Here is a 15099-nt window from a genome sequence, read left to right as displayed (position 1 = left end):
TCAAATGTGTTCCGCTGAAGAAAGTCATACACATCTGGGATGAGAATTTTCATTTTTGGGCGAACTAATCCTTTAAAGTATACAAGGATGAGCATGCAAAACGGCTCCTACCTTCCGGCAAGAATCTTGTAGTAGGCGAAAATTTGATCTGCAAGCTTATAGACAAACTGGTCAAAGCAGAGGTTCACCTGACAGAGAGAAAAACCAGAAGCACCATCATTAAAACTCCATCAAAATATATCTCTGAGCTGTATAGACAACCAACCAACCAACCATAAAAGGAGCAACACAGTAAAGTTCTGTTATCAAACATTCTACAAGAGATTTAATGGATTACCTCAGCCTCAATCTCATCGTAGAGGAACTGCTTTTTAAACTTTGTGAGAGCGTAGTGTGCGCTGTCGTTGTACAGGTCCAGTGAATACAACACATACCTGTGGAGACCAGACAGATTAAGAATACTTCTATGACTATTCAGGTTTTTTTTTTAAATCTGAATAAATCCTGACAATTATAAAAAGTACCATGGTATTCCCACAGTATTTTGGACAAGCACCATGGTAATACCATGTTTTTTTTTTGGCCAAGTACTATGGTAGTACCTTACAGTACCATGTTAATTCAGGACAATGACATTCAGATACTGTATACAGGATGTCTCAATGTACAATAATACAACCATTTGACACCATACCCTACTATGGTACAATCACAGTATTATGTGAAGAAAACTAAAAAAATACATAATACTAATACCAGGTTTTATTCATAATTTGAAATACACAGGGGACTTTAATTTTAAAATGTTTGTGCTTCACTGCTTCCAGCAGCTCATTCAAACAGATAAGGGAAATAAAATGTGCACTCCTACAATAACTTACAACGTATTACAATATAAACATTAAATAAAATTAAAAGTAAACATTGTCATATTTCATCAACACTATATCATCATCATCATCAACAACAGATTATCTTTAGTGATAGTTTGTCATGAATTTCCAATATTGCTTGACGTGAATTGTTCTGCAAAAGCTGAAAGCACTCACAAGCCCCACGTGCTTGGAGAAAATACAACAATGCCATGTTTTCACTTTGAAGGTTGCAGCACATGCATTTATTTAATTAAATTGTATTCTTTTGAAGTTTGATAATCACATTAGGTCATACCACGATTCCAGTCTTTCCACCCCCAAATATGACATCTTTAAATAAAAATTAAGACTTAATTTTTAATACTTTATGATCTTAAATTTTGGAAAAATGCATTAATGACATTTTAAGGATCTGCGGGAATCCTGTAATACTATATATGTAGCATACATTTGATACATGCATTTAAAAAAAAACTAAAAAAATGTTTTTTTTAGTATTGAGTATTGACGCTGATTACCACCCCTGGAGTCGCGAGTTCAAATCCAGGGTGTGCTGAGTGACTCCAGCAAGGTCTCCTAAGCAAACAAATTGGCCCGGTTGCTAAAGAGGGTAGAGTCACATGAGATAACCTCCTCGTGGTCGCAATGAGTGGTTCTCGCTCTCAATTGGGCATGTGGTAATTTGTGCGTGGATCGCGGAGAATAGCATGAGCCTCCACATGCTGCGAGTTTCCATGGTGTCATGCACAGCGAGCCACGTGATAAGATGTGCGGCTTGAAGCACAGGCAACTGAGACTTGTCCTCTCCCACCCAGATTGAGGTGAGTAACCGCGTCACAAGGAGGACCTACTAAGTAGTGGGAATTGGGCATACCAAATTGGGGAGAAAAAACAAACAAACAAGTGTCCTCACTCCATCATAGAGGCCTCCTTAGCCTCCAGGATGTGGTCGGTGAGGATCCAGGGCACAGACATCTCAATGGGAAACTGGATACGGCGGCCCATTGTAAGCTCCAGGAAGAACTCGCGGAACCAGAGCTGGGCCAAATCACAGCACTGCTGCAGCGTCTCTGAAACACAACATGCATAAAGAAGGGGCAAAATATTAGCACACTATGTTAACACATCAAATACATAAAAAATGTTTTTTACAACTATAGTGCTTCCAAAAACTATTTGGATACTTACGCCATTAAAGAACGAATGGGTATAAACAAACAAATTATGCTAGACATTTTCTCAAACCTGACTTTTGACACCATTTTTACAATCATATTATATGAAAAGATGACAGTTCCCCTTGAATTCAAGTGTCTAAGCAGAGCAACCACAGGTGTAGGTCAGATATGTGGCACCAATGTTTGACAACCAGAAAGTGTCCAAATACCTCAAATGCTATTACAGGCCACTGCGCACAAATGCTAAAAAGAATGGGTATCAGTATATAGAGGTACACAAAAAAGGTTCATGTTTTAAAAAAGTAGCACTACTGGACACTACTGAAAATCTTTGGAGAATCTTTGGAGATTTACATTTCAACTAGTTATATTTTCCATGTGGCACTTCGAACAGAGTACTATTCGTAAAAGGTTTGCCGTTTATAAACATCTAGATGGGTGGCAGTCCTCTAGCTTGTTTCTTACCACTGAAGTTGAGCAGGTGCGTGTAGAAGAAGGACTCACGATGGAACTTCTCAATGTCCAAGATTATGGGCCCCTCCAGACTGCTGCGTAGAGTTTTCTTAGCACCACTCTTATCAGCAATCAGAGACTCCAGCATCGTTCTCACCATATACAGCTATTCAGAGGAACCGACAGAGGAACAAGATGAAAGGAACAGGAAGTCTGATGCAGAGAGAATGCTCTTTCAGACCTACATCTCCATTCTGCACTCATTATCTCACCACAGGTTTTGTAGGGATGGGTCAGGATGGTCATGTAGTCAATTAGTGATGTCAACTAGTTTATCTCGATTTTTGTTTTAGCATTGGCATGCATTTGCAGATGGACATTTTCAATGCAGTATTGCATTCTTAAAATAACATGTCTCAAGCCCTCTTCATTCGGTTAAATTCTGTTGCACTCTGTTCAGCTCTTTTAAACATAAGTACGCATCTCACGTCAAAGGCACATACGAAACGCACCTCAGAGTGTGCTTAAAAAGTCGCTTAATCAACCTTATTATAAAGGTCTTCCTTAAAGCTCCAACACACGTCCTACGAAATCAAAGAACGAACAGGTAAGAAGTAATTTAGAATAAAACGTGGCCAAAAGGTGTTTGAGTTCATTTCGGTGGTTAGTAACAGCTTGCATAATTTCAAGGCTAAAGACTTTGACATGTCATTTGAAAGGGTTTCGATTATGGCAGTGGTTTTTGTGCAGCCTGATCCATACTTGTTGGTGATGTCCGGAAATGCAGCACTGCAAATTGGAACGATATGATCCTAAACAGCAATTGGAAGATTGTGCTCAACAATAAAGTTTGCAAAAAGTGTCTCTGCCTTTATCACTGCATTATCTTTGCCTGTACTCACTTCAAATTCACACATAGATTTATGATTTCCAATAGATTTTGCAAATTGTTGATTTTTTTTTTTGAATCTATATGAACGATACAATTGTGACGTCCAGCAAAAAAGTCAGTCCGGCAATATTCACAGTAGCCATGCGAGTCAGTGGTTTGACTTGTTTTAATAAAAGGCCATTCTGTAGTATACTCCTGTCTATATTTCTGGCAGGATAGTTGACTTCTTTTATACAGAGGAGAATCTGGCTGGTGAAGAAACCTGAATGATTGTATAAGGCAACATTTGCACGGCAGGACCCCCTACACCAGTTGCTAAGCAACCCGGCTCACCGCTACTAGTATGTTTGGTAAAATATATTAAGAATAACATGTATGTATAAAAAGACATGAAAAAACACACATGGTAGCCTGTTGAAACAATGGTTTTGTATATATATATATATATATATATATATATATATATATATATATATATATTATTTATTATTTTCAGTAGTATCAAACACTTCATCGTAGCACCATATTTTACCCTCCAAAATAGTAGCACTTGGCATTTTTGATTCTGCCCGTAGTAAGGTATACCTATAATCATTCTTTTGTAAGTATTCTGCCTATTAACACTCTTTTATACATCAATCTTTCCAGCAGCATCACTGTCATCCTAAATGACAATAACAGTGTAATCTTATGGCCTTGTATAGCGTGTTAGCACCATGAATTCAGAATGTCAAATTACACATTATCTAAATATTGCTTCAAATAATCATTGAGTATTTAATACAGCTTCTTCTACTGATCTCGTTTGAACAGTACTCAAAGAATAGGGCATGATAACACATTTTAAAGTCATATTAGTTGAGGTTTTACACATAGTCTTGAGCATCCTCATATTTAAATGTTCCTCTAAACGCCTCCGCCAGCAGCATGGCGTGTGTGTAAATGTTCACAAACAGTATGTCGTTGCTCAGCTGTTTCAAATTTCTTTTTGGCTCAGATCGTTGAATGAAGAAGCACTTCACTAGGAGTCTCCTGGGGCTTTTAAGACCAGCTCGTGGACAAGTCAATCAGACAAATACTCTCAAGTCGATTTCTAAAATATGTATATTTGCACATCCCTAGTGGTTTCCCTGTGGAAATGGAGAACTTCCTCCTTTGCATTCTGATCGGAGCACATCAAAGTGATGACAGAGGGCAAGCAGGTGGCAAAAGCCTCCTTAAAGATGAACAGGCATGATCAAAGGACTCGTCTAACTCTGCCCTATTAGAATCTAGTCCCATCTGGAATTGTCCATCTGTCTGTGCACCAATGTATTCAAATACAGAGATTCTCTGTTCCGGAGTTGCCAACCATATTTACTAATGAGAACATTCAATGACTACACAATAATTAAAATATATATTTTCCTTTGAGATGTTGTTAGCCCTGATCGACAGTTTGCACTTATCTCATGTGTGTGTCAATGATGGGTCCTAACTGTGGTTGATATGTGACAGCGGTTTTGTTCATACAGCTTCTGGACGTGAATTGTTGTGAAGCTCAGAGCAAGACCATAGAGCTTGGGGCAATAATAGAAAAGCTGTGCTTCATGGACCCGCATGAAGCATTGATGAGTCAAGAATCAACTTCGCTTAAATCAACAACAAACAAACGGCATGGGACGAATCCTCACCATGTACTCTTGTCAAATTGAATTGACTTTTGATTCAGTATGTACAGATGAATTTCTCAAAAGAAATGCCAGTGGCAAAGAACTGAAATCACAAAGAGAGGCTGCAGCGAATACAGCGCAAATCCCAACGGCACTACTGACATTTAATAATGACGCCCTTCTACGACACATCGGATCAACCATGTTTCATGTAACATCTGAGGCAGAATGAGGCAAAGATTACAAGCTCTTTTGAATGGCACTGGGGGAGACAGGTGTGTGTGTGTGTATGTGTGTTTTACAGGTAGAGATAGCATATCAGTTGAGCAGAGATGGTTGTTTAGGTTATTTTAGGCTTAGTATTTTAAGTTGTATGGGGTAAGAATGGGATGATAATGCGGCTATCCTTTCAGTGGCTATTATGAAAAAATGCCAACACTGGCAGAAATAGGTTTATAAATGCCAGAGACTTGTATGACCTTTTTTCTACAGAATAGGAGATGTTAGGCAGAATGTTAGCCTCAGTCACCATTCATATTCATTGGATATTTTTTCCATAATGACATGGTACCTTTCTGCTTAACATCTCCTTTTGCTTTTCAGAAGAAAGTCATACAGGTTTGTAACAACACGAGGGTAAATAAATGACAGAATTGTCATCTTTGGGTAAACTTTGTGTTTGCAAATGGAAGCCATACTTGAGTGCTAGAGGGACCAACTGCACGACGAGGAACTTTGATGTCAAATCCTCCTTTTGGGTCCTTTTCGCCTCGCAGCGCCGGGTCATTATGTGGCTCTCTGCCTGCATCCCAGTCACAGATTGTCTTACGGATGGCCTGGAGGACACTGCAACAACCTTACTGTCAGTCTAAACAGACTTATGATCACATTGGCAATATACCAAAGGTTATTGCTTAATATACTGAAGAAATAGTTCACCCAAAAAGGAAATAATTTACCCTCACGTTGTTCCAAACCTGTATGATTTACTTTCTTCCATGGTACATAAAAGGAGATGTTAGGTAGAATATTAATCTCAGTCACCATTCACTTTCATTGTATGAAAAAAGATGCAATGAAAATGAATGGTGACTGAGGCTAACATTCTGCTACTGCGACTAACATCTTCTAAAATGAACAGAAGACAGTCATACCAGTTTGGAACAACATGAGGGTGAGTAATGGCAGAATATACAGCATTGTATTTACAGAATTTTTTGTATTAACTTTCCCTTTAAGACTATTCACTTTTTTCCCTAGAACACATCACAAATGTATTTTACAGGCGAGTTCACATATATATATATATTTGAAATGAGAGAACGCAAATACTGGGAATGCAACAAAGTTAAGCAGAGTTTAACTTCATGCAAATGAGCAGTGACACGACAAGCCCCAACTGTATATTGTCGTCAAGTAGGAATGCCTATTAGTGACTAACAGCATAGCAACTTGGCTACCTCAAGTCATTATTTTGGTTTAAGTATGAAAGCAATTTAATTGGCATTCAATAAAGATGTATAACAGTTGTAGTGCTCTGTTGTACCTCTGGATGACATTCTTCTTCTTTTTGATGGCCTGGCGTAGCGGTTCTCTGAGTGTAACCTGGGCAAAATCCTGCAGGACGGAGTAGATGGTGTGACGGATAGCGTGGTTGAACACACTCTCCATTCGGCCCATCAGCACCTGCAGGCCCTTGATCATGGCAATCACCTGAACACAACCAGACAGAAGTTCATTCAGACATGGCACTAGAACAATTACGCTGCTTCTGCCCTCGCATCTCCTTCAGGACAATCCATTTTCACATCTTAATTATTGACAATACCAAATACCAAAACCAAAGTCCAAATACCAAACTTTTGTCATTCTCAGTAAAAGGTTCATTTTAGGGCTGTCAATTTAAAGTGTTATTTCAGTGCGATTATTATGTAAAAAAATTACAAATAAATACATTTAAATTAATGTTGCTGCAATGCATGAATACATTGCCCCATCCTTAGAAAACCCCTTATAATAAGTATATCTTGGACAGATTGACTAATGTAATGGCAAAATGGATTGCTCTGGTCTGCAGGCGAATGATAGTCTTGTTCAATAATATGGAAATAAATATTCTGTATAAAAAGTTCCTTTTAAAGCCACTTTATAAATGAGTACCTTTCTTTAGCAAATATATGCAACAAATCAATTACTCAATCTGTATTTTATGTAATTAATTTGATAACATTTTTTTATCGATTGACACCCCTAGTTCAGATTGCTCTGTTCAATTTAATGAATTATTCTGTAATTGTGTAGAGGTTGCACTCATTTTTCAGCTGAATATAACTTGTATATTTACAAAAAAAAAACTTCCATGACTTTTAAAGATTGTTAATTTCTATGACTCTTCAAAGCCTGCAAATCACAATTTAAAACTCCTCAACAATTGATCTTGCTTCTGAATAATTAAAAGACTTGTGTGGGGTTCATTATGACATACTGACACTTGATGTTCATGTTTTTTGTGCAGAAAATTATTTCTTGGTGTGAAAAGACTTTTAATTAATGAAAATCAAACTGCATGTTGAACCTGACAGTGGCATTAAAACAGCACTATCCAGGGGCCTAGGTAGCTCAGTAAAGACGCTGACTATCACACCTGGAGTCGCAAGTTCGAATCCAGGGCATGCTGAGTGACTCCAGTCAGGCTTTCTTAGCTTTCTTCTGGTTGCTAGAGTGGGTAGAGTAACCTCCTCATGGTCGATATAATGTGATTCTTGCTCTCAGTGGGGCGCGTGGTGAGTTGAGCGTGGATACCGCGGAGAACAGCGTGAAGCCTCCACACACGCGCTAGGTCTCCACGGTAACGTGCTCAAGCAACGTGATAAGATGCGCAGATTGACTGTCACAGACACAGAGGTGACTGAGATTCATCCTCCGCCACCCGGATTGAGGTGAGTCACTACGCCACCACGAGAACTTAAGAGCGCATTGGGAGAAGGGGGGCAGCTTCATGCTATACAGCAGAGCTTTGGACATTAGGTGTACTGACCTCCACCAACGCAAACTTCTCCTCGCTGGTGTAGTTGTATCTGGTGGCACGTTCATACTCCTCAGCATTGTCTGGGCATTCTTTGTTGGAGTATTTGTCGGTGGGGTGCACCAATTTCCAGGAATACTGTAAAAAGAAAAATATTCCATTCATATTTCACAATCATCTAAAAAATAAATAATTAAATAATTTCAAATAAATATAACATTTCAAATAAATTGTATTAATTGGCAAGAACCTGACTAACTTTCTATGTCTCCATGGCAACAATATTTCTAAGCCCAGCAGCATGATCGTTTTGATCCTAGCATTATTGTATGTTCTAATAAAAATGTCAAAGGTTATGAGTGTTGCTGGACCCATCCATTAAAGTAAAATGAATCTTTCTAATGAAAGATGAAAACATGGCTGGCCTTGTGGAGGCATGAAGGAACACTCAACAGGGGACTGATGCACCCTGTCTATTCAATGAATAATTTTCAAGCTCTCTTTCATGAAGAGGAGGGTTGGTGGTATTGAGAATGAGATGTTAGTTAGAAGTCTTCAGAGTGTGCGATAGAGTGAATGGCGAAGAAAAATTATATTTCAGAGAAATTCATTTTCAATCTAATAAATCCATTAAGGACTTCTCAGAGACAAGAATCTTCTCTCAGACTCATTAAAAGAGCTTTTGACAGGCTGGTAGTTGCTAGTACAAATGATTTATTTCAAAGAGCTTGGCATATTCATTAATCTCCCGTGGAAGGACAGTAAATGTAGAACATGAAAAACATTTAGGAGTGTGTGTGAGGAGTAGAGTAAGAAGTGTTTTTTACCACTCCATCCAGACTGCAATGCTTAAAAAGGAGGGCACTTTTGTAAAGACAAGATGCAAAAGCAAAAGATGCAGTATGTTTTTAAGAGTTGCATTATTATTTTGCAACTAGCAATTCAAATTGATGTACCTTTATTTTCATTTAAGGGCTTTTTGCCATTAAAAAACAGGACAGTTGAGAATGACAGGAAAGTGAAGAGAATGCTAATGCAGACCAGACTAAAGGTTGTGTTCCTGTGAGCACAAGGCCTAAATATGTATTTTAATGAACGTTTGACTGGTGAGATTTAAAAATTTCTCAGACAGCATTTAGCACGCTTGCCGTACGTTCAGGAGCAGTTTACACAGAATGCGTTTTTTGCAACATGCGCTAGGCGGTGAATGTGCCATGCAGCTTTTCACCATTCTCATGCCATGAAATGCAGCATTTTTCAGATGCTCTGCCAAGTAAAAAAAACACTGACTTTTAAAAATGTGTCTCAAGACACCTGCATTCTAATCCATTCTTTGGGCTGCATTTAGCTTTCAGAATACGCGCTGTCTGAACGTCTCCTATTAGGTACAGTTCCTAACCAGGTGGGACACTGTGATAGAATGGCAAGCGATACTCTTTTGCGGAACAAAAAAGGAGATGTTAAGCAGAATGTTTGGGTCTGACAACCTCAGTCTCCATTCAATTTCATTGCATGGAAAAAGAGCAGTATGTACAGTATTTAAAATTTCTCCTCATGTTCCAAATTGAAAAATGTAATACAGGTTTGAGTAATAAAGACTGAATTTAAAATGTTTCACTTACTGGTGGTGACCTATATAAATATGGGTGTGATAGGCACACTCACCACTTCCATGACCTGAGCACTCCAATGAGAGAGCAGCTGCAGGCCCTGCAGAGCTAGATCAAACAACTTCCTGTATTCAGAGTCTGTCTTCTGGGCCTCCTGACGCCCTGAACCCGTCACCACCTGAAAACATAAGAGGAAGAGATGACAAAGAGAAAGAGAGTAAGACAAAGTCAAAACAAAACAACTTTCCATTTAATACAACTACAATTAGAAAGCATGTCTTCAAACAAGCTGGTGGCAAAAATACAGATCACTATAGTATCTGACCCAATGAAAAGCACTGCATGAACCACAAAACCTGCACAAGCCAGTGTTGGGTATGGAGTGACCCATTTCAATTAATCATATGCAAACAAATAGGGATAGATCCACATGGCTGTTTTAATGGCCGATGCAAATAATACAATGTCTAAAGAGCAGGGTGGCCAATAGCTAATATAATGCCAATATATTATGCAAATTAATAATGGCAAATAAGATATGCACAAAATTGCTCAATTTAAATAAAACACTTATTTGACACAATATTAACTCAAAATGCACACTAACAAATCATGCTGTTAATCGATTAAAATGTTTTATCAAATTAATTACATGATGTGCCGATTAATCTATTTAATAGCATATATTAATATTTACTGAGAAGCCCACCAGAGGGATAAAGGCGGCCAGAGGCAGCAGTTTGGGAGAGAGAGCGCTACAGGCAGCTGCCCTGTATGTGTGTGTGTGTGTGTGTGTGTGTGTGTGTGTGTGTGTGTGTTATTTTGCTTTAAGCTAATCATTAAATGATTATTTGTATCGTCAAGCCGGTTCTCACCTCCCCTTTTACCCCATTACACACTTTTATTGGCTTACTTTATGCACTATTTTTAATTCTTGGTTTATGTACTCATGTGTCAAAAGGCTTGGTTTGGTATTATGTGCTAAGTGCATCTGTGGATGGCTACGTTGGCTGTTGCTCTCATTGGTTAGATGAGGCGTGTTGCCTGTACAGCTGGAGCTGACTGTCCCCTGCTGCCACATCAAGGTGGTACATCAGGAAGGAACATTCCTCCTTACAGAATCGGGGGCATGGTCAAGTGGTAATTTAACACATCATTTTTCATTTAATTAAATGAACGCATTAAATCGACAGCCATACAAAAAAAGATTTGATAATAGACAATGTACACTACATGGTAGATTTTGGAAATTGCACTAGATGCAATGACCACTTTCGTTAATATGCCAATCAGGCACAGTTACTAGCCAAAGCTGATGATCTCAAAATGACTAAATATCATCAGATTAATTGTTCTCTGATCAACATATCAGTTTATTAGGGCTGCAGCGGTACATGCATCCACGCCGAAACAAATGGCTACAGGGCCTTCGGTACGGTACACGCAGTCACACAAATTATCACATATCTTAACATGCATGAAACCAATATTAAAACAACATAACAAACACCACAAACCATGTAGAACTAAAATGGAAAAAGAGACCTCACAGAACAGCACACAAGACGGTACACTAGAAACTGCAGATCAGGTAAATGCATGTAAAGTTTATCTTAGCTAGCTCGCTAATTTTCCCAACTGCAATGGAACTAAACAATATATAAATATGTCAGACTTAAACCAGAAATTGAAGGCCCTCTAAAATCTGTTGTTTGGGAGCATTATGGTTTCGCAGTAAACTACAGTAATACTGGGCAAAGAGTAGTGAACACATCTAACATGACGGACTCATTTGTGGTGACATCAACATGTCTCTTGAGCATATGGAAGCAAAGTATAAACAGGAGCAAAGCATAAACAGCCTGTGCAAGCCTGGCTATGTGCAACACCATAGGAGTATTTGTTGCAGCAGATATACGACCACACTCAGTCGTTGAGAACACAGGATTTAAGTCATCACAATAACGATTATTGCCCTTAAGCCATTATTTTTTAAATAAATAATTTAAAGAAAGATTCTATATTTTCCATACTGTACCGAAACCATAGTGAACCGTGACCTCAAAACCGAGGTACGTACCGAACTGTGAATTTTGTGTACCATTGCAGACCTATGGTAACAAAAGTTCTGTTTCATTCCTACTGACCGCCAGAGGCAGTGTAAACACTACTGGATTATCACAGTGCCAGGCAGATAGGTCGAGAGAATATACCAGCAAAGTCACGAAGTGACGTATGCTGAGCCCAGGGGGTTATAAACCAGTCGCTCAGCACACTGCCTCTTTCGCTTTCTCACCTGGTTGAGATAGGTTGTTTTGGTTAAGTGAAATATTGCGCTGTCAAGTGCAGCTTACAAGAGCAGCGAGATATCGTCCTCACAAGCTGTGTCAGTGCGCACCTACGCCACTTCAACGGATTTTAAGTATTTTAGCCGCGTTTTGGAGAGATTTCAATCCTTTTTGTCGGTAACACTGTGTCTCTTGGTGCAATCCGGTAGCTGGTGTTTTCCGCGCTATAAGTTAACAGTCTCCCGTTGATGTTATCATCATCCATTCAGTTGTTTTGAGCGTTTTTCCTCAAACTTGTGATACTCTGTGCCCCTTGGTTCAAGCCATCGGCCATTTTAGATATATATTTTCTCTTTTTCGTTAGATATTTCTTGCCATTACCTGTCGGTTCACCCGAAGGAATCATATAATAATTATTTTCCTTTCCTGTCTTGTGCTTCATTACCATCATTCTGCTGGAATTAAACCTTAGGGTGCTATCTGAAGGTGTTATTAGCAAGTAACTATGGCTCACAGCTCGATTGCCACTGGTTTCCCACTGACTTGTAAGATGTGCCCTAATAATCTTCTCCCGACGGTCATGATATCTGCGTGTTTGGGTGATCAACATCTGAGAGAGGCTCTCAAGGACCTGTCACGGACCAGTGTCTTATCTATGTCGGAACAGTGGCTCCGTCTTGCTGAATTAGACCATAATTTAACGGTGAAACTCAGGCAGTTGGATGTAAACCCCTTCTCGCACTCAGAAGCACAGGGCATCTGCGGCAGATGGCGCTCCCCTCCCATCTAAGAGGAGGGCCACATCACGAAGTGATGAACATTCGTGTGTCAAGGAAAATTCTTCAGAGATGGCAGAGCTGAAACGCCTGCTTTACTTGCTTCAGCCGGTCACATCTGCTACACCTGTGAAGATGACAAAGGAGGATGAGAATGTTCAGAATTGTGGAGGTGGGGAAGAGTCCCTTGATTCCCCTTGTTTTTCACATCATTCTGACTTGGATGTGCCTTCTACGATTGCTTCGGATTCTTTTTTTCATGATCATGGGAATGCTGTGGATGTTGCGGCACAACCATCACCTCAGGATGTTTTCACTGGTTATCCAGCAGCAGAAGGGTCTAGTGGGGGGTCAGTTCATTCATCTTCTGATGATACACTGGCTGTGCTTCGAATGGCAATTACTCGTCTAGGACTTGATGAGTCACCTGTCCAATCTGCCCAAACCAATGTCTTTTTCATGGAGGCGACAGCTATGACTTCTTTTACTATGCCACCATGTAAAGATTTTGTGGCTGAATTTTCAAATGCCCTCACAGGTTCTGGTCCACCTAAACGGAGCTCAAAGATTGCTCGGACGTTAGCATCTATGACTGAAGCTGATTCCATTGGGATGAGTCGTGCTCCGGAAATAGAGCAGCCCATTGCAGTTTTTCTTGGTGTCTCCTAACGAGGCTCTACGAGGGAATGTGCAATGTCCCAGTGCGCAATGTGGTCGCACAGATTCATTGCTAAAAAATGCATACGAGTATGTTGCCAACATAACTCGTGCAGAAAACACAATCTGTCAGTTACTTCTTGTTGCCACCAGTATGCTAGAACCAGCAAATATTGATCCCTCGATTTCACAGTTTCTGCAAATGGCTCTTTTGGCAATGTGCCACGTAACCCGCGAGCTGGGTAGTCTTGCAGCCACGCTTCTGGCAGCCCACCGCCAAGTGTGACTTGCCCAAGCATGGCTACCTGTGGACTGTTAGAAACCCGTGAGAGATCTTCCATTCGATCCCGGGCATCTTTTTGGTCCTAATGTTTCCGGAACTGTTGGAAAAGAGGGTAAAACTGTCTGAGGCCACTCATCAACTGACACAGGTGCAGCGCAACCCTACCTTTAGGATGCCAGCAGTTCACACCCAACATCGCTATGCCACCCCAGAGCAATGTTTCCGCCAGCACGCTACACCTCATCGACATTTACCAGGAGGACCCCATCATCGCCCCCCGTGACCACTAAAAGTCACACACATAAAGCCTGAGACACTCAGGCCGGCGGTCGATCGTTTTTCAATAGAACAGATAGAGTACTGGAGGGCCAACACAGCAGACCCTTGGGTTTTGATGACTCTGAGCAGGGGATATACTCTACATTTTCGATGCCAGCCTCTCAGATTTTCAAGAATCGTTCCTACGGTTGTCAGAGATGGAGTTTGTTCAATGGGCCTCTCTCTAAAAATGTGTTCACTGGAACAGAAGAGAACCATAGAAAAAGTTAATCCTCTCTTTCAGGGAAACGGATTCTATTCAACATTTTTTCTTGTTCCGAAGGAGGATGGTGGTTTCCGCCCAGTTCTCGATTTGAGGCATCTGAATTTGTTCCTGAAGGTCCTTCCTTTTCGAATTCTGTGCACAGCCGACATTCTACGGTCTGTGGCAGCAGACGATTGGTTTGTAATGTCGACCTGAAAGATGCATACTTTCACATCCCAATTGCTGTTCAAACACTGAAAGTGTTTGCGTTTCAGTTTCCTGAATTAAGCCTACCAGTTCAAGGTTCTACCTTTCTGTCTTCCCCTTGCTCCTTGCATCTTCACAAGGTGTGTGAGGGCAGCTCTGTCTCCTCTTTGGAAGACTGTGTAAGACTCAAGACTACTTTTGAGACATGTGTAGATGTTGGGTTTTTCTGTGAATGAGAAAAAGAGCTGTCTGAGTCACACAGACCACTACATTCATAGGAATAACCCTGAATTCCCACCTAATGTCTCCTTCCCTGTCTCACGAATGTGTGACGAACATTATGCAACTCTTGGCTCACTTTCACCCGGATGTGTCTTTGCAGTACCAGGTGGTCTAACGACTAATAGGGATGTTAACTACTGCTACAGTGGTGATTCCCCTGGGTTTACACAACCTCAGACCACTCCAGTTATGGAACAACAGTTTGCAGCTAGATCCCACCAGACATCGCCATCAACTGATTGTAATTTCTCACCATTGCATGCGTGCGTGCGTCGAGGCGGTGGAGACAGGTAGAGTTGCTAAAGACAGGAGTGCCCCTGGGTGTTGTTCCCTCTCGTCGGGAGTTGGTCACGACCGATGCTTCCCTCACAGGGTGGGGGGGCAACATGGAATCAGAG

General features: G+C 40.4%; 1 protein-coding gene across 2 annotated transcripts in view; it reads right to left on the bottom strand.

Annotated features, from left to right (window-relative positions):
* Positions 1–15099, bottom strand: part of LOC127653797 (cytoplasmic FMR1-interacting protein 1 homolog) — a 63701-nt gene that overhangs the window by 29731 nt on the left and 18871 nt on the right. For both annotated transcript variants that reach the window (XM_052140562.1, XM_052140563.1), the window contains exons 12-19: positions 9741–9863; positions 8088–8213; positions 6597–6763; positions 5749–5896; positions 2519–2672; positions 1789–1945; positions 338–434; positions 112–188 (exon numbers count right to left, since the gene is read on the bottom strand). In XM_052140562.1, the coding sequence (XP_051996522.1) occupies positions 112–188; positions 338–434; positions 1789–1945; positions 2519–2672; positions 5749–5896; positions 6597–6763; positions 8088–8213; positions 9741–9863 (1049 nt within the window). The remainder of the gene's footprint in view (positions 1–111; positions 189–337; positions 435–1788; positions 1946–2518; positions 2673–5748; positions 5897–6596; positions 6764–8087; positions 8214–9740; positions 9864–15099) is intronic.

This window comes from Xyrauchen texanus, chromosome 13, assembly GCF_025860055.1.
Source record: "Xyrauchen texanus isolate HMW12.3.18 chromosome 13, RBS_HiC_50CHRs, whole genome shotgun sequence".
Taxonomy (NCBI): domain Eukaryota; kingdom Metazoa; phylum Chordata; class Actinopteri; order Cypriniformes; family Catostomidae; genus Xyrauchen; species Xyrauchen texanus.
This window is presented reverse-complemented; position numbering and strand designations above follow the sequence as displayed.